The sequence below is a fragment of the Lepus europaeus genome, chromosome 12 (genome assembly GCF_033115175.1).
Source record: "Lepus europaeus isolate LE1 chromosome 12, mLepTim1.pri, whole genome shotgun sequence".
Taxonomy (NCBI): Eukaryota; Metazoa; Chordata; class Mammalia; order Lagomorpha; family Leporidae; genus Lepus; species Lepus europaeus.
Window position 1 is genome coordinate 74,765,293 of NC_084838.1, and position 20,203 is coordinate 74,785,495.

Consider the following 20,203-nt stretch of genomic DNA (forward strand, 5'->3'; position numbering starts at 1 on the left):
CATGGACGCAACCAGCACAACTTGGACAGTGCCCACATGCGAGCTGGCTGCTCCGTGGCCACAGCCTGTACCCCCGAGGATTTAGGAGGTCGCTGAGGAGTTCCGACGAATTTCAGCTATAGTGGGCTGAGCTGGAAACCGTTTCCTCAGTCTGCTGTTAAACTGAAAATATTTCTCCTTAAACCCATGGATGACTCACCGCAGAGGAAAATGATAGGATTTCCTTCTCATGAGAGTATGACAAACAGTCTCCTGGGCCGTGGGTGACAGCAGGAGGACGAGGGGCCACAGGGGCTGAGACGTAGAATGCAGATGAGATGCTTATTCAGGACTCTGGGAGGGGACAAGCAAGGGCTCAGCATTTCTGCTCCCAATGGACATCGGATGTCGTGGGGGGGGGGGGGGGGAGATGGGGAGATGGCAGCGCGTGCCTCCAGCCCTTGGCACCTGTCCCCACCATCACCATGGGCCTGCCTGACTCAGCGCACAGGGAATGCTAACAGCCACAGTCTTATGACTAAAGCCTATTTGCTTTGCTTTTATTTTTGAAAGATTAGTTATTTGAAAGGCAGAATGAAGAGAGAGAGGGAGAGACAGAGAGAGACCTTCCATCCCGTGGTTCACTCCCCAAATGCCCACAATAGCCAGGGCGGGGTTAGACTGAAGCCAGGAGCCCAGAACTGCATCCAGGTCTCCCACGTGGGTCGCAGAACCCAAGAGCTTGAGCCATCATCGCGACTTTCCCAGGCACACTTGTGGGAAGCTGCACTGGAAATGGAGGAGCTAAGACTCGAACTAGCACCCCAAAGCGGGATGCAGGCATCTCAAGAAGACGTTTAACCTGCTGTGCCATGCATGACACCCACGACTTGACAAACAGATTTTGATACATGATAGGCACCTTCCATGAGCTTTTTAAGCTTTTTAAGGGGGAAATAGAGTCCACATGGCATTCATCACAGCAGTGGCAGACTCCAGCAGGCATCACCCATGGATGCTGAGGCTAGCTGGCGGAGACTGGCTAGCAAAGAATAGGACGTGTGTGGTCTGCGGACCTCCCACATGTTCACTCATCAGGCACAAGGGGGAAAACGGGGACTCCGTGGAAAGCAAGGTGAGAGAACCATCTTGGCCAGCCGATCACAGCATCACTTCCTCAAGTGTCCTGCCAAGAAGCTGTGAGACCCGAGCCCGGGACACATGGACAGACCCACGTGAAGACATCAGACTGCAGGAAAGGCCTCTGTTTTTAAAACTGTCAGTGTCACAAGGAAGGACTGTTTTAGACTAAAGGAGATTGAAGAGACTGGCAGCCGAAGCTGGGTGCAGGAGCTATGGGAGTTCTTTCACAGATTCTATGTTGGCTTGAAATTTAAGAAGACATTTTCCTACCTCCCCTCCCCTCCCCCATGCTTCCATGCACAGGCATCCGGGCAGCAGGGAGCACAGCCAAGACTCTGCGGTCGCTCCAGCTGCCGGTGAGGCGGCCTGCTGTCCGGGTGGTGGTCTGGGCGCCCTGTATTACACACTCCTGGAGGAATTTCACCTTTGTTTGAGGTTGCCTGGGAAACGTGTAGACTCTCAATGACGAATCTTGAGATGGATGTGCCAGGAGGCTGACTGCAAAGAATGAAGCCTAAATGCTCCTTTCCGTGGCACCCAAAGTCGTCCCTGCTTTTTCCCCAACCTGGCACTTCCCTCCTCCTCCTCCACCTCCTGAGCCTCCCTGTACTGCGCCATTTCCAAGTCCACCCGCCTTTGCTCCTTCTGTTCCCTACACCCAGCACACCATTCCGGGGCCTCTGCCAGCTGTCATGTCAGCTGCCCTGTAGTGACGGACTGTAGGCACCATATGATCACCCTATGTGATTTAGTAGTGCACACAGCCCTGGTGGCCCACAGAGTCCAGACCTCCTCCCTCCCCAGACACCCCCACCCGCCTCCACCCATGAAGACTGGGTGTGAGGTGTCTGGGATACTTTTTTTTTTATTTGACAGATAGAGTTAAACAGTGAGAGAGAGAGACAGAAAGAAAGGTCTTCTTTCCATTGGTTCACCCTCCAAATGGCTGCTACGGCCAGAGCTACGCCAATCCAAAGCCAGGAGCTTCCTCCTGGTCTCCATGCAGATGCAGGGGCCCAAGCACTTGGACCATCCTCCACTGCCTTCCCAGGCCACAGCAGAGAGCTGGATTGGAAGAGGAGCAACTGGGACTAGAACTGGTGCCCATATGGGATGCCGATGCCGCAGGCGAAAGATTAACCAAGTGAGCCTCGCGTCGGCCCCTGGGATACTTATTGAAAGTCACTGCAGTCTGCTAAAACCTGGACGTGGTTCTGCTTCCAGAGTGGTGGAGGGAGCCATGGTGGAGCCCGCAGGGGCTGTGCAAGTGCACATGTGAGACATGCGGTGCCCTAGACCAACACCCAAACGTCCAGGAAGGAGGCAAGACCAAAGCACACAGAAGTCGAAGAGCACCTTGCTACGTTTAAAATATTTCCTTCTCACCAAGGAAGCAGGCGACATGCACGAATCCCCTGGGCGGCATCTTGGGATGTGCTCAGAGCACCGCCCTGTGTTACCCACTGTGCAGCCACCACACCCAGAACCAGGCAGTCCATCCTCACAGCAGTGACCCACATGAGCCTGCCTGTGTGGGAGGACACCCAACCCCTTCCTGTCACAGAGCAAAAACAGGAGCTACAAACGTTTCCTAGTCCATGGGTGAGCAATGGGTGGCGGAGGCCTGGGATCCTTCAACGCAGCCCTAAGATGTCTATGCATGAAATAAGGGGATCAGTGGGTCTTACAACAGCCAACGCTGCTCAGACTATGACCAAGCAGCGACTACCAGGCACAGAATTCCCAGCGCAGCAGGGTGGAGATCCAGCACAGACAGACATCAGCTGCAGCAGCTGTGGGACCAGATGAGCTTGGTGGACGAAGCCTGCAGCCTTGCTCTCTGCAGCAGCACCTCCCCTAACAGGCCTGACCTGGCCGTCCCCAGGCAGGGTCCCCTTGGCTGCACCACCTCCACTGGGTGTGACGTCAGAAGCTAGAAGCCAGGCTGCGAGGGGACAAAAGCAGGAAGAGTGACTGTCCTAGGAAGGAATCAGCCTATGGTCTTATGGAGGGGGCATATCCAAGTGTTAAGGAGGCCTGTGACAGTAACAGTGACCTTGGCTTTACACGGCGGCCCTCGTAGCAGTGCTCCGTGCCATTGACAAGAGGCAGCGGCACTTTACCCAGAATCTGTCTTGGAGTAGCCACGATGTTGTTACGGTACCTCAGCACCTGCTGTGCATCCCCTGAGGCCAGGTGGCTCTCTACCACCCACTGTCTAAGCCCGAGAATTACTGCAGAAATCTGGCCCAAATTCGCGGTGTACGCACAAGAGAGAACTGGCTTGGGGACTGACTGCTGTTTTCCAGACTTTCTTCCTAACACATGCTGTGGTGCACATAGGAAATGTGCCAGTTCCAAGGGCAATTTTCTAAAGAGCAGAAAAGCAGCACGAGGCAAGGCTTCGGGAGAGAAAGGGCTTTGCTTACAAAACCAGTATAGTTGTTTGGGGTAGGAGAAGAAGGCTGTAGAAAGCTATAGTATTTTTATGAATCTCAGTCATTATATTGTTTTACAGTGTTTATATATTTAAAAAAAAAACAGATTTAATGCAAACTGAGCAATTCCGTACAAGTGATGAGGAAAAAGCTCAGGAAAGAGCTGAAAAATGACTAAGGATGGATTTAGCAACAGAAAAGGAAATTCTGGAATCTGAATAAACCGTACATGTAAATATTCAAACCTTACCTATACAAACTTTTACTCCTACAACAATGACAGCTCTATGTGAGAGCCCTAGCAAAAGCTGAGATTTTCACTGAACCCACAATTGAACACTGAGTTATCCTTTCCAGCCTGTAACACAAGTAAACATTGTTCATAACCTCCAGACCTCGAGTTTGTATTTCTCCCACCTCCACCCAAACGGCATGCGCACCATTCTCTTTTGGACCTTCTTACTTACCCACCCAGAAAGAAAATAACGGTGACTCTGAGCAAGCAGGAAGCCACGTCCCAGGCCCGCTTCCCTGGGCGTTCAAGAGGCTCCGCACAGGAGAAGGCAGAGCGCCCAGGAGCTGGTGCAGGGATTTATTTATACCCATTTGGAATTTCCTGCCCGGCTAACAGCCGCTGCTGGCCACGGGTGTGATGCCAGGACTCAGCATCAGTGAGACAGCAAAAATTAGCGAGCGACAGAACCCCTAACAGGGATCTTAACAACAAACAACAACACAAGAAGCCGAGATCTCTCCCATTTTCCTAATTTTTCAAACCAGCCATCCTCCTGCCCTTCAGACGTGTGAAGTGCCAGGCTAGAAATGCAGCTGCCAACGTTTCATTCTACGAAGAACTCAGACAGCAAGGCAGCCAGTGTTTCCTCATCCTGCCCTCTGACTAACTCCTCGGCCTGCAACCCTCAGTGTCCAGAGGGCTGCCCGTTACAGCCTGAGCTCGGGCGCAGCTGCTGGCCGACAGCGGCAATGCCTCGTCTCACGCCAAAGCCAGGCTGGACTGGAGGCCGGGGTGGCTCATCTGGGTTTATTCTTATTTACTGCAACATGCAATTTGAAGACTAAAAACGCCACACATAAACCGCAGAGCCAAGCCCTTCTCCTGTCCCCATTCCCTTCAACATTTTATTCAAATCAAGGCCATGCAACTTGCTAAGGGCAGAATCAGTTTCAAACTAAGTGTGTTCAGTTTGGGGGTGATAACACCACTGAGTAACCACCTAATTCTGTTTTTTTTTTTTTTTCCTGAAAGATTTACTTATTTATTTGAAAGGCAGAGAGAGAGAGAGAGAGAGAGAGAGAGAGAGAGAGAGAGATTGATTTTCCATATGCTGGTTCACTCCCCAAATGTCTGCAATGGCCAGGGTTGGGCCAGGTCAAAGCCAGGAGCCAGGAACTTCTTCCAGGTCTTCCATATGGGTGCAGGGACCCAAGCACTTGGGCCATCTTCCCCTGCTTTCCCAGGCTCATTAGCAGAGCACTGGATTGGATGTGGAGCATCTGGGACTCGAACTGGTGCCCATATGGGTTGCCAGCATTACAGGCAGTGGCTTTATGAGCCATACCACAGCACTGGCTCCTTATTTCTATTTTTTAAAGTTAGTTAAGAATGGTTTGTCCTTCTCATGTTTAAAATTCATCACCTCAATTTAAAAAAAGAAAAAAAAAACCAACAACACAGGTTCTTTCAACATTTGCTTCCTCTGTGCCTAGGTACACTGGGTAAAGGCAGTTCCAGTGGAACAAGATCTGCAGAATTCTGTCATGAGGCTAACAAGCAAAGCCAGTTCTAAACAGTAACAGAGATCAACAAGGATTAGGGATGCCTTGAGACAGCCTGCTTTACAGAATTCGGAACAGCAGTAGCTCACCGCGGAGGCCAGGTTTTATGACAATCTATGGGATCCACCTAGTTTCACAGCCTTGCTTGGTGCCTGCACACTCCTGACCTCACTCCTCGTACTTTCCCCTTCCATTCCCTCTGGATGGCATCACAGTGGCCATGCTTAAGACAGACATCTTTCTGGATACTCATTTGGGTTTGTTTTATACTAAGGAAACCCACTTGTTGGATAAGAAATGACCAATTAAGAGAATGCTTCCACCTCCAGATCTTTTGCAATATCAGGTCCAAATAGTTCCACATTATTTAACAATAACCCATCAATTTGATGAGATTTCCATTAGGACTATTACTTCCCCTTTTGGGAGTTAAACATGGGGTCAGTGCTGTGGCACAGAAGGTCAAGCCATCACCTGCAAAGCCAACATCCCATACGGTGTCAGTCCAAGTCCTGTCTTCCCCATTTCCAACTCAGCTCCCTGCTAATGTGCCTGGAAAAGCAGCAGAGGATGGCCCAAATGTCTGGGTCCCTGCCACCCACCTGGAAGACCAGAGGGAGCTCCTGGCTTTGACTTGGCCTAGCCCTGGCTATTGCAGCCACTTGGGGAGTTAACCAGCAGATGGAAAATCTCTCTAACTCTACTCAGCCTTTCAAGCAAATAAATCTTTTTTTTTTTTAATTTTTGACAGGCAGAGTGGACAGTGAGAGACAGAGAGAAAGGTCTTCCTTTTGCCGTTGGTTCACCCTCCAATGGCCGCCGTGGTAGGCGCGCTGCTGCCGGCGCACCGCGCTGATTCGATGGCAGGAGCCAGGTGCTTCTCCTGGTCTCCCATGGGGTGCAGGGCCCAAGGACTTGGGCCATCCTCCACTGCACTCCCTGGCCACAGCAGAGAGCTGGCCTGGAAGAGGGGCAACCAGGACAGGATCGGTGCCCCGAACGGGACTAGAACCTGGTGTGCCGGCGCCGCAAGGCAGAGGATTAGCCTAGTGAGCCACGGCGCCGGCCAGCAAATCAATCTTTTAAAAAAGAAAGAAAGAAATTTTATATAATCTACTCACTGTAAGCACACAGTTTGATAAATTCCAGTCAATAACGTACTGTGGTACATAAAAATTCCCTTGGACTTGTCATGTTTTTGATAGAGAAAAAAATCGGGTATTACTTACTTCATCACGTTATATTCTGAACCAAGCATCAACATTGAAGTATTTGTTCCCAGAATTACAGTGAGGCAAACATGTGAACAAAGTGTTCAATTTTTATTCATAAATAGTGTATTCTGGTAAGAACACAGCCTATTATATAAAGTACTTGCAGGTGATTATAGCTGATCCTGTGGGTGTGTGCCTCTATGCTTCTATGAAGGCGGGTCCTGCAGAAAAAAAAATCACTGTATGCAAATAAACAACTAATTCTTTACCAGAGGATGCCAAAGGTTGGCAAGGCAAACAAATTACAAGTAGGAGCTTCTAGGGCAAGGAAACCATCCATCACAAAGGTTCCCACCGTGGACAGACCTGTCTACCTATACTCTCTTACTGCACATACAAAGGAAGAAGCCAAATGTGGTGTGTGAAGATGAGGATACAGTCCAGGCTTCTCTTCTGAAGGGCAGGGAGCGAGCAGAAAAGGCAACAGGCTACAGAAAAAAGACTTCTGCCACCCCAGGCCGACCCCAGAGAGCGCAGCCTGGGTTCCCGGAGGGCAGCCCCAGAACCTCGGGCTGCAATAGAGCATTTCTGAACCTGCGGCTGTGAAGCCCAACAGGATCACGGCCTCCTTGTATGGTTCAGCTAAGCAGTGAGAGGCAATGTGAGTCACACAATGCACACCCCAAGATGTGTGTGTGCTGACAAACCCTGAATTCACCCTCCTTCCCCAGGTGTTCCTCTCCTCTCGGTTTGTCCATCTCATAACGCCCCCTAGGCTCGTGGCTACAGCACAAATGCATCTGGTCTTCAGTCTTCCCAAGGCCTCCCTGTCTCCAACCTTCCACAGCCCTGTGCACACTTCTACACTGCAGCGTTTCAATGTTTACACATTCATGAACTCGTGCAGTTTCCACAAGAAGCCTATGACGGCAGCATGATGACCTGGGACTGTACAGTGATGCGTATGTCACCTGTAAGCTTACTGCTCTTCCACTGCTACTACTCATTCTGCTGCTGCCCTAACACAGCCATCACCAGGCTCCTCCTTTCCTGGAGCCCTCAGGGAGCTCAAGAAAGGGGAGCAAAGTGGGGCAGGGAAAAACCACCCTCCTCTTTCGGTGCTCTTGCTGTGGCCTCTGACAATGACCTTTCCTTGGATAGCCATTTATACCCAGTCCCCTTCCCCCTGGAACCCAACACATTTAGCAGATGGTACCATTTTCACCTCCAAAAGAGTGTGTGTGGCACAGTGAAAGCCACATGTTCACTTGTGAAAAATGTCCCAGTAACCAGAGCATGACCTCACAGAGCATTCACCTGGGAACTGCAGAGAACAGCCGTCAACTGGCAGGGCTCAACTCCACCACACAAATCCTCAGGCAGGCACTGGGCCTGCCTTCTCTGTGTTATAACCCCAGCATCAGGCTGTGGACTCAGAGCAGGTGTTCTACGAACACTTGCTGGTTGAACAGCAGGGCTGCTGACCTGACAAACAGTGCTGAGCTAGGCGAGATGGGCATCCAAAGCACAGGATGATATAAGGATTCTTGCCTCTTAAAACCTTAAAGCTTGCATACCAATGAGGCAGAAGCCTTATTCCTAACTGGAAGTGGGTGATGGTAATCACTGGACAGAAACACAAAGCACTGTAGCAATAAAGAGGAAGGAGACAAGGACTCCCACTGGGAGTGTCTCTGTGTGTATTTGCTGGGAAATGGATGAGAGCTAGCTAGCAGGACACGAGGAGTGAGAAGACCTTATAGTAACAGATACAGGAAAGATACCCAGATTGAGAGAAGTGGGCTCTGAGCAGAGCCACCGACTGGGGAAGAGGGAAGGGCAGAACTGGGGATCAGCATCTGGAGGGGGCAGCGCCCCTTCTGATACAACTCCTGAGACGGTTGGGCTCTTACTAAATGGAGCCACGGAGGACTGGGCAAGCCCACCACGTTTGCAGGCACCAGGACTGTTCACCAGGGTTCCTGTCAGAATACGGCCCACAACGAGGGTGCAGGGTTAGGGGAAAAAGCAGAGACGCAAGTCAATGACAGTGAAAACAGGGAGTCAGAACAATAACAGCCTAGTACAAAGCTCTTAGTCCCAAAACCAAGCAGGTGCAGACCAGCGTTCACAGGGCCTGGAGGCTGGTCCACTATAAAGACCGGAGCATGGCCACCGTGGGGCGAGAGGCTGCGGCCGGGATGCAGGAACCACAGTCTTTCTCCTGAGCTTTGCGTCACTCCTCTTGGAAGGCCCCGTGTGACGCCCCAGTGTGCACGCACCACTAGGTGGGAAGTTCGCTTTCCATCCTCACCGAGTGCTACCACCCCGGAAGAGAAGGCCACAGCCTCAGTCTCCTGTAGCTTTCTGGAAGGTGTTCTGACTCAGAGTTCCTCACAGAAAGCCAGCATCCTGAGCTGCTGAGAGTTCAACTCACATCCTAGCACCTGCCCCTAGAGAAAGCCCAACTCCAGGGCACGCGTGCAGTGGACACGTGGGAGCAGGGGCGGCAGTGCACAGGCCTGCCGGGTCCCGCCCCCCACATGCACAGAGCTTAGCAGGCGATGCTGGCCACTTTCCCTCACTCAGCCAAACAGCTGTCCCTGGGCCACACTGGGAAGCTGAGCAAAGTGTGGTGCTAATGGAAAAATCTGGTGGCACAGTACTTCGGCATTTTGCAATTTTTTCCCGTAAGCGGCACTGTTGGAACGGCCTTCCCTGCAAGCCATCCCACCTCCCTGAGTGGCCTTCAGGCTGGCAGGGCTCCACCCTAGTGGGTTATGAAAATCAGCGTCTCATCACGCTGATTCACCCCCTGGCAGGGCAGGGCACTGGTCAGGGCACACCCGTCCAGTCCCTGCCAAGCCGCGGGAAGACAGGTCGGCCTCTGTCCTCGTGGTGGCGGGTGGCGGGGAACCTGCCAAACAGGCCACCCCCAAAACACTTCCACGGTGTGCCTCTGATGTGAGTAATGCATTGCATTCCAGCCCATCAACCCTAAAAGGCCCAGGAGAAAGGGGAAAAAAATCAGCTGGACCTTGGTGGCTGTAGGAAGAGCAAGAGCGGCAGAAGAGAACTTTTCCTGGTTTTCATTAGAAGAGATTAAGAGTTGCTGCACGTGACCTCCGTTTTAAAGAAATTAAGCACTCAGCTTATAAATTGCTGGCAGTGTCTCATGCTCCCTCTCTCAGATTTCTGGCCTGGAATGCTTCCCCACTTTCTTCCAGGGGACTTTAAATGTACCTGCCGCTCAGAGACATGTGGAGTGCCTTGGCCCAGTGGCCACTGATGTTACGGGAAAGGCACTCAGAAAAGTGGGCAGGGAGGGGAACTGACAGGATGAGCTGAATCAATGTTTTCACAAAATTATTTACAAAGCTGATATCAACCAAGCCAAATATTGTGAGATTAAACTCACCAAACCTAACCACTATATTCAGATTCTACACAGCAGAGGCAAGGTCCAAAAATACAATTGCTGGGAGAGAAAACTTTTTCCAATTAAATGAACTCATGAAAAAGGAACTGAAATAATCACAGCGCTTGTCACTATTAATAGCAAATTGCTTCCATAAACAGCCTCAGTGCCACCTGCTTGAAATAAGGGCTTATATGGTGAAATGCTAATTTAGTCCATAAGCTCTGGTCCAGCTGGGAATAATGTCGGGATTACTCAAACCTGGCTTCCCTCAAATTAAATGGAGAAAGGAAGTGTCCGAAGCTTTAACTTTCAAGACAAGAACAAATCACATGAATCCAACAATTTGCCCCTGGGCACAGCTCTCCTCTCTCATGTCTATATGATGACTAAAAACGCCTTCTTAATGTTAGAGAAAATTACTTCATCTGAATTTCAGCTACGGCTTTGTTCTAAGAACTGCTAGGATGTAAGAAATCTTGTCACTGTCCGTATTTTTTAAAACCCTCAAAATAGCAGCAGTTATTTTTAAAGTGGTGCGCTCACTTGTGTGTAGAAATACCAGCTAAAATCCCTAAAGCTCTGTGTACACATGGACCACATACTTCACAAGTTCTTCTGTTTTCGGGTGGCAGAATGAACTGCAGCCCAAAAGTAGAACCAGGCTTGGCCTTGCAACATGAGCATACTTTTCCTGAGGCATATGGAAATGAGTAAATCAGTTAACAGCTCACTCCAAAAACACCCCAAGAGAAGTCACAAAAGGAGCAGGAAAACAACTTCAACTTGGACTTAGGATTTCTACTAAAGTTTGTAGGAGCCTTACATAGAATCCAATCTCCTAGTTGTGCCTGCTTTCGGATTATCCGTATACGGGACCGCTCAGTGGAATGTTACACAATTTTGCCAGGAAAAAAAAAAATAAGAGTAAGAACTTACTGTTCCTGTGAATCTCAAAACAACACTAACATCTTTTCATGCCAGACGGAACCAAACTGCCTTTTATAGAAAGGATCCCAAGGCACAAAACGTGAAGTTTGATCACTCATTCTCCTCCAAGCCCATTCAAACGTTTCTCAGCAGCAGCACTACGGAGAGAAATTTCAGTTATGCAGGGCACAGGAAGAAGGCACAGCCTGGAAGAGGAAGCAAAGGAGCTACCCCGTGGATGGGCTCAGAGCCCACGCAGGTCCTGGGAGAAAGAGAGGAAGCGCATAATCAGAAGTAAAGGCCGGTACTCACTCTGAGCCCCACAGATGCAGATCCTGGTCTCGGTCCTATGACTGAGTACTCTCAGAATAACAGTGACCAAGGCTCAAGTTCTTAACTCAGCGGGTCTCTCCCTGTTGCGTTTTTATTTTGGGTTCTTTCTTTCTTGTTGTTCCCTCCAGGGCATCCGGGCAGAAATATCCTCCAGCAGGGTTCCTTTGCCCAGCCTCCGGGAAGGGAAGGAACCCTGGAGTCTAGCCTTTCTAACCCGGGACAGGCCAGTCCTCCCTGGAAGGCGAGTCATCCCTCCTCGGCTTAGCTGGAGAGCGAATCATCGCCTGCCTGAGATCTGACGCTTAACCCATTATGACTCGCCCAAGGCTTGGAGCAAGAAAGCTTAAGCCGGCTACAGGTTAAAACCAGGCAAGCCCTGGCGGCACGGGAGGGACTTCGCAAACCCTCTCTGGGCGCAGGACGGGTTCTGGTCCTGCAGAACCACGCAGGCAAGACTCCAAACCCAGAGGCTCCTCTCCGTTGGTGGCCTCAGCGGTCTAGCAGTTGTAAAACCCAGATATGACTACTTCTGACTTTAATAAAGAATTATCTTCTCAAATACCACCACTCAAAGAAAATAGATGATTTCATTTATAAGCTTCGGTGTGAAAAGAGCCGTCAACAGTCCCACAGCTAACAGTTTCATATTAAGCTGAAATGCATAATCTAATTAAATATAATTATTAAAATGCATCTAGTACTGGGAAGAAACTGTATGATGCAACAAATAAACTCAAGACATCAGGTTTATTAATTGGGCTCCACATAACAATTCACACTAAAAAAACTCATCAGTGTCAGCTCTATCAGGGAGCACATAATTCTTTTAACCATGTCACTATCAGGTTTTAGGAAGTTTTCTGAAACACACACTTTTCCCTTGATGTGTTTAATCACAGCTTCTGAGATGCTACACTTCTGACTTTAGATGTCAACATGAATAAAGGAAAAAGTCTCCCCAAGCAGCTTCTACCTTCGCCCTTCTTCACTGACTGTGATATTTTGCCATCTGAGGTTGGGGGAGGGAGGCTGAACAAGGAAATGGCAAAGACCCCCGACCCCCACCCCCGGCCTGGGGTCAGGCTCTCAGCTCCTCTGGTGTGCTGACCACCCGGCTCAGGGCCCAACACAGAGCACCACTCAGAATGCACATTTTAATCCCTTGCAGCCCGAGTCAGGAGACCCTGGGAAGTCCAGGAGGGAATCTGAGAAAGAAAGCAGCCCAGTCTCTAATCGGCTTGCCCTCTGCTGTGGGCGGTGCTAACACCCCCACCGGGCTCGGACTCACCACCAGGAATGCAGCGCCTCAACCTTGCTCCAGGCTTTTCCTTGCAGGGGATTGCAGCACACACCGGGGTGGCCCCAGTCCCTGGGGACTTGACGGTTGACAAACAGCATGCAGTTCCTGCTGTCAGGCTCACCGCAGTGGGCTCAGAGTTCTGTTTGAGAAATGCTCCTGCCCAGGAAAAATATTTACACAGCCGAGAGTGGGCTGCAGTACTCGGCGGCAGCGCACTGCGAGCTCTCCAGTCTTCGGCTGTGTCTGCCTGGCCCAGCCTTATCAGTGGCCTTTGTACCTCGTTTGAGGTCAGCACAGAGAATAAACCCAGAGCCAAGTAACTGGCCAGGATAACAAGATTCCAGCTATGTAAGGGTTACTGGAGCCATGAAAACAGCCACGCCCTTCAACCTAGTTGTCCTGTTTCTCTGAAATTATCCTCAGGAAATAATCAAAAAGGAAGAGAAAATGACCAGGCCAGAGGATGTTCTCTACAACCTTATCTACAACAGGGGAGAACCTGGGAACAGCCCACACGTCCGAGCCAAAACAAGAGTTCAACCAGCTACTAAGAACGCTCTACAGCCACTGAACACAGCAACCTGAAAACCATGGTTGCTATGAAGACTTGGAAAACTGCAAGGAACGTTGTAGTCAACCGGTGAGGACCAAATACATGAACACCAGTGCATCTGTGTTTGAGCTGGTTCACCTAACAAGTGTAAGCCGACTGTGGAATTGTGAGTCATTTTCTGTTTCCCTATCAAGTTTTATAAATATTACTACATTAATAGAAAATAACTCACACTTTAATGCAAATTCTATAGCTACCTTAAATAAGCATGTATCTGCCCCCAAAAAACATGTTCAGGTTATGAAAAAGCACGGGAGAAAGCTGGAACAAACTGAAAAAGGAAACCATCAGCAAAAATAAAGATGGCACTGCAAGCCAAAGCAGTCTCCTCTCAACGCTCCTCCGTGCTTTCACTGTTGGATGAGGAGAGTACTACAGTTCCAGCCCCAGGGTCACCAGACACTTGAGCAGGAGCTGATTCCATCAGGAGTTCATGTCAAGACACAAATTATCAAGAGACCAGGGCTGTTCCCCGATGTCTGGCTTGCACTTCACAGCTACTGTTTTTTTTTTTTTTTTTCTCAAAACAATCTGGTGAAGAAGGTAGAACAGGTATTATTATTTTCACCATACAAATAGGCCACTTGCTGTAAGCTCTAATTAAAGTTTCACAACATTAATTAGTGTTTAGGAGGTATCAATCAGTGCATTCAGTTCACAGCATGATTTACAAACTGGGTAAAAAGCAGACTGTCCCTACTCCCCGACCCCAAAGAATGACAGCTTTGGCCAGCTGTCCTGGCCAGCAGCAAGACCAGTCAAGAGCAACTCAGGATGCTGCTATCTCATTACATCCACAAAAGTCAACACAGCAGTGTTGGTGATAATGTAACAAAATGTTTTACACTAATGAATGCACAGTTCTACCAGTCAACAAAAGTAGGATGGAGACCCTGCAGAAAAATAAGAAACACGATGAGGAATGACTGCTCCTGCTGGAGGAGACGGAATACAGAAGGTGTGTTCATGTAAGGTTGCCAGATTTAGCAAACCAAAGTAGAACGCTGGGCAGGCATCTGGTGTAGACATAAAGGTGATGCTGGAGGTGCCGACATTCCATACCAGAGCACCTAGGTTTGAGACCCAGTTCCACTTCCAAATCCAGCTTTCTGTTGATGTATACCCAAGAGGCAGCCGGTGATAGCACAAGTACCTGGATCCCTGCCACTTGTGTGGGAGACTCAGATGGATTTCTGGGCTCCTGGTTTCAGACCCATCCTGACTTCTGGCCCAATCCTAGCTGTTACAGGCATTTGGGAAGGGGACCAGTCTGTCTCTGTGTTTAGAAAAAAAACTAGAATATTCTTAGATCTGAATTTCAGATGGACAGAAAGACCTATTTAGTTATTTAGTTTCTGTTCTCTATTTTATTCTGAAATTTTATATACAGGAGACCTCCACTTCCACCAGAATGTATGAGAGGACTTCATGGAAAATTCCTGTTGCATGTACAATGAAAAAATATACTACAATGCCAGCATCCCAAATGCGCACCGATTCGAATTCTGGCTGCTCCACTTGCAATCCAGGTCCCTGCTAATGCACCTGGGAAGGCAGAATTCTCCCTTACCTCATTTAAACCCTAACTGGATGTCACCACAGAGGCTCAATCTCATGTGGATTTTGCACTGTGGGCACAGCGAGACCTTGTGGTGCTCTGTTCTCGGCTGCTGTGCCTTTGTGTGTTTTACTTCTAAGACCACAAAAAATGTTTCTTTTTGTCAAGGCCCTGATTCAACCTACACACAAGATTTCTCCCTGTGTTGTAGGGCAGGCCAAAAGCAAGTGCCTGGGGAAAGATGGGGGTTTGGGTTGGAACCCCCTCTGTGCACAGTTCACCTAGGGGACATCCACTTTTTTTTTTTTTTTAAAGATTTATTTATTTATTTGAAAGAGTTACACAGAGAGAGGAGGAGAGACAGAGAGGTCTTCCATCCACTGGTCACTCCCTGGGTGGCTGCAACGGCCAGAGCTGCACCGATCCAAAGCCAGGAGCCAGGAGCTTCTTCCGGGTCTCCCACGCAGGTGCAGGGACCCAAGGGCTTGGGCCATCCTCCACTGCTTTCCCAGAACATAGCAGAGAGCTAGATTGGAAGTGGAGCAGCTGGGTCTCAAACCGGTGCCCATATGGGATGCTGGTGCTTCAGGCCAGGGTGTTAACCTGCTGCGCAACAGTGCCAGCCCCAGGGGACATCCACTTTTAACAAGCACTTAGCACAGTAGATCCCCAGGAGGGAAAAGAGTATGTAATTTACTCCACACTCACAACTCCTACCAGACAAGCAAAACAATTGCTCTTTTTCTCATAGTAGAGGCCAGGGCCTCCAAGAGCTGTCAGAGAGCCCTCTGTGTCCCATCTTCATCTGGGGCCCGTGAATGCTCTTACATTAACTGCATTACAGAACAGTGTATTCATAACCAACACACACTCTGCATTCAGCAGTGTTTTAAACACTGGCAAATATTTCTTCTCTAACACAAAGGGGGCAAAGAAAAGGCCAAAGCATGATTTTTAGAGGCAGATTCTAAGCCGTAAACGTTACATAAAATTTAAAGACTACATGAGAAACAAAACATTTATTTCTGAGTCATGGTATTACTAGCAGTTCTTGCTTGATTTTATTTTTTACACATTTTTATTTTGTTAAAATTTTATAATGTGCATAAAACACACACGTTCGTGCGCGCACACACACATATATTCAATGGTACATTCAAAGATTTGTCAAAAAAGGCCCAAAATGGTTTTGAAATTCATGCATAGTTTTTTCACACTATCCATTTTCATAATGCATATTTCGGTGTAAAGGATTTTGACATTTATGCATACTTTTTCATAATATGCATTTTTATGATATCCATTTTTTGTGAATTCTTTGACGAGCTCTCTATGTATGAATCTCAAGAAGTTTTTACACCAAAATAAACACATCTCTTAATTCCATTTTCCATAAAGCCCCATCTCATACAAAAAAGCTGTTTTGTGACTGAGCCCCTACACAGATTTGCTTACAGACTCAAAGTGTGTCACAGTGATCAACATCAGCGTTCAGACACCTCTCTGTAGTCACACGTCAGACAGCTTCCTGCTGCTTCCAAACGCAAGGCCCACCCCTGCGAGGCAGGAGATGGGGGAAGAGGGGAACTTTCAGCTGGATCCTGAGCCCAAAGCAAGAGAGAAAAGGGAGGAGCAGAGCAGGCCAAAACGGGCATGGAATCGGGGGCCAACAGGGCAGATCTCTGAACACAGGACCCCGCTAGAGATACCTGGGCCAGGGGAGCGTCCTGAGGCACAGACTACCTGGAGCAGGTGTGTGTGTGTTGGGCGGGGAGAGCCATGAGGAGGAAGCAGAAATCCACCCCCCTACAGTGGAGACCGTTCCAGTGCTTCAGCCTCCTCCCACCCCAGACATTTTATCAGAGCCTGCTTCTTCTTACTTCTGTATGTCAGTCACTGACTCTTCTGTGTCACCACACAGGGAGGAGGGGAAGGCAGTGATGCTATATAAGCTCTTCGGATTACTGTGAGGATTAGGGAATGAAAATGCAGACAAAGCACTGCAGGCATTATGGTGCCTAGTAAGTGTTTAGTGAATGGTAGATATTGTCATTCAGATTTGTATTACTGACAACAGGAATCCCTGTACAGAATCTATGAAAGACCCAAGAAGTTGGGTAGTGGGAAGGATGCACAGAAGAATGGACAGGGAAGGGTGAGCATTGTGGTACAGTAGCTTGAGTCACCACTTGGGATGCTCCTATTCCATAAGAAAGTGCCTGGTTCAAGTCCTGGTTCCTCTGCACTTGGGAGATGATGGCTCAAGTTCTCGAGTATTTGCCACCCACATGGGAGACCTGGATAGAGCTCTGGGCTCCTGGCTTCAGCCGGGCCCAGCCCAGGCTGCTGTGAACATTTGGGGGGGGGGTTAATCAGCAAATGGAAGATCTTTGTCTCTGACTCTCTCTCTGCCTTTCAAGTAAAATACAAATAAATAAATAAAACATTTTAAAGGTAATCAACAAAAATAATCTCAATCTGAAAAAGAAAGGATGGACAGGCAAAGACCAGTTGTCCCAGAATAGACAATTGAGTTTGAGAGGGCCTGGGCAAGCTACAGTGTTTTTGCCAGAAGGCATACTTGCATGGCAAGGATTGCCACAACAAAGTCACAGACATGGGTTGGGAAAACCCATTTTACAGGTATTCTTCTCCTGCTGCCATCTTTAAAAGCACCTTACAGCTTCTTAGCACTTGTAAGTACGCTTCTGGTGCTCTCGTTGACCCTAACCCTGCAGGCAGGTATACATACCCACGTTTCAAACCTGTACGAACAGACCTGTACGTTATTTCATGGTTAGAGCCAGGTGTTAATGCAGGTCTGCTCCAGTTGCACACTCCCCCCCCCCCCCCCCGGACACACTATTACCACTCACGGATGCCCAGAGCCAGAGGCGCTGGGACTTGTAAAGAATTCCCACACCAACTACAGCTCTCATTCATTCGGCTACTTGGCAAATAACTCAAAACAGGAATGAACACTTGGCATGCTGTTCTGGACACTTTGTCATCACTGGTCACGAGCCATGTCTTAGGATTTCTCTGCGTTTATTCTACAAATTTCCCCCAATTCCTCCACAAGCAGTATTGGAACACATCTTCCAACTACACAGGCCCTGGGCACGCTCCTCCCTGGCAGAGTCACCTTGCAGAACGCACCCTGCTCTCCCCCTTCCCTTTGTTCACTCAGCAACATCAAACAAAAGCGCCTGGGAGTGGATACCAGGAATTGGCTGTAAGCATCCCAACTCATTTCCTCTCTCCTCATTCAATCCCTCAGAAAGAAGTACAACAGGATGCGCTGTACTTGCCTCATCATTCAGGATTTTGCATTTATCTTTCAACACTTCAATACAATTGATTTAAGCAATAATTTGCCTACGTGATTCCAATACATAAAAAAAAAAATCTAAAAACAGTGAATTTTCCAGATTTAAAAACAATACAACTTCAATGGATAAAAAGCTACTTTGAAATCTTAGTTATCAAGGAACTTGCTATTATCTATCCATAATTTAAAAAGAAATAAAAATTAGTTGAAGAGATACCCTAAACACACACACATACACACCCATGCACGCTCCAGAGCCCAGCATTACCTGAGGCACAGCCGTTAACCTTTGTGGTCTGAGCCATGCTGGCATGAATCCGGTGACAGGTGCAGAAAGGAGTGAGGAGTCATGCAAAGTTCATGCATGAAGTTCCGAAAGGCCTTCAACCTGAAATGACAAAGACAGCCCCATCAACATGGATCACTCAAAGCACACCCAACACTAAATCTCAGAATTCTGCTTACAAAGACGACTGCTAGTGGAGAAAGCAAATTGGAATGGATCAGGCAGCCATACTGGCTCCAGCCACTCGTATTGGGTGGGAGACAAAGAGACAGACAGAATACACCCAGGGGGCACAGTGCTGAGAGAAGGCCACTGAAGGCAACACTCATGGGAGACAAAACTGGCTCTCCAAAAACTATTTCAGGAAGGTGACCTTCAAATACAAACACCCTCAGAATGTGTACTATTCTGCCCAAATTACATTGGGTTTTAAATGTTTGTTTATTTATTTTTCTTTATTTGGAAGGCAGAGAGAGATATGTTCTGTCCATTCATTCATGACTCCTCAAAAGCCCATCACAGCCAGGGGTTTGGGACAGCCAAACCCAGGAGCCAGGACTCTGATACAGAACGTAGGCTTTGCAAATGCCTTTTTTCTGTGTGTGTGTTTGTGAAAGGCAAAGTAGGAGACAGAGAAAGAGAGACAGACAGACAGACGGGACTGGGCCAGGTTGAAGTTGGGAGCCAGGAATCCACACAGGTCCCCGTGTAGATGGGGCATGGATGCAGAAACCTGAGCCTTCACCTGCTGCCTCCCAGGGTGTGCACTGGCAGGAAGCTGGATCAGAAGTGGAGCTGCGACTTGCAGCCAGGCACTCCAGCAGGTGATGCGGGCAGCCCTCGAGGTGACAACCACCATGCTTTAATACCTGCTGTCCAGGCAGTGTTTCAACCACTCCACAAAACAACTGCATCCAGAGTTTTTCGTAACACAATAAATACTCCAAGTTGATGAAAAGACTAAAGTCAATGCTAAATCAATTTTGCCATAAATATGTATGTGCATATTTCCACACAATTAGAAATAAATGAACCAAAGTGTTCTCTATAATTCCCCCAGGGGATGTAATTATGGAAGATTTTATGTATTAACAAGATGTTGGGAGACAGAAGAAGAGCTGGACATCAAATCCAGGTACCAACATGTGGGTATCTTGACCAGCATCTCAAATGTTAGACCAAATACTTGCCCCAAGTACTTTTGTAGTCATAATTATTCAAGAAAAATATTTAGACCATTGCTGTTCATTTTGCTTTTAGTTGTTTTAATGTTATCTGCAAAAGGAAAAAGTATATTAAAAGCTATGCAAAAGGGACCAGTTCTGTGGCTTAGCAGATTAAGCCACTGCCTTTGGACACCAGCATCCCATATGGGCGTTGGTTTGAGTACCGGCTGCTGCACTTCCATCCAGCCCCCTGCTAATGCAGTTGGGAAAGCAGCCAAAGACGGCTCAAGTCCTTGGGCCCCTACACCCATGTGGTAGACCCAGATGAAGCTCCTGGCTTCAGTCTGGCCCAACTCTGGCTGTTATAGCCATTTGGGGAGTGAACCAGTGGATGGAAGATCTCTCTCTCTTCCTCTCTTTCTAATAAATAAAATAAATCTTTAAAAAAAAGAAGCTATGCAAAAGAAAACAGTTAGGTTGGGTCATGGAGATTACAAGAAGTCAGAGGAAAAGTAAATAAAAAGCAAATAAAAAGCAATGGAAGATGGCTTCAATCGCTGAGTGTGAGAATTTCCTGCTGATTCACCAGTGCAATGTTCCTCGCTGCCGAATTCCTCCTGCACCACAGTGCAAAGCTAACTGCCATGAGACACCTCTATGCAAACTCACAAGGACCCAAGTTAGTTTTTGTATGAGT

General features: G+C 48.4%; 1 protein-coding gene across 7 annotated transcripts in view; it reads right to left on the reverse strand.

Moving 5' to 3' along the window:
- Nucleotides 1–20,203, reverse strand: part of KANK1 (KN motif and ankyrin repeat domains 1) — a 218,780-nt gene that overhangs the window by 38,013 nt on the left and 160,564 nt on the right. For 3 of the 7 annotated variants that reach the window (XM_062208365.1, XM_062208367.1, XM_062208366.1), the window contains one exon: nucleotides 18,323–18,442. In XM_062208365.1, the coding sequence (XP_062064349.1) occupies nucleotides 18,323–18,359 (37 nt within the window). In that variant the 5' untranslated portion in view covers nucleotides 18,360–18,442. Of the gene's footprint in view, nucleotides 1–4,027; nucleotides 4,147–12,540; nucleotides 12,638–18,322; nucleotides 18,443–20,203 lie in introns of those variants that run through there. The other 4 variants (XM_062208368.1, XM_062208364.1, XM_062208363.1 and 1 more) reach the window with 4 other exon arrangements.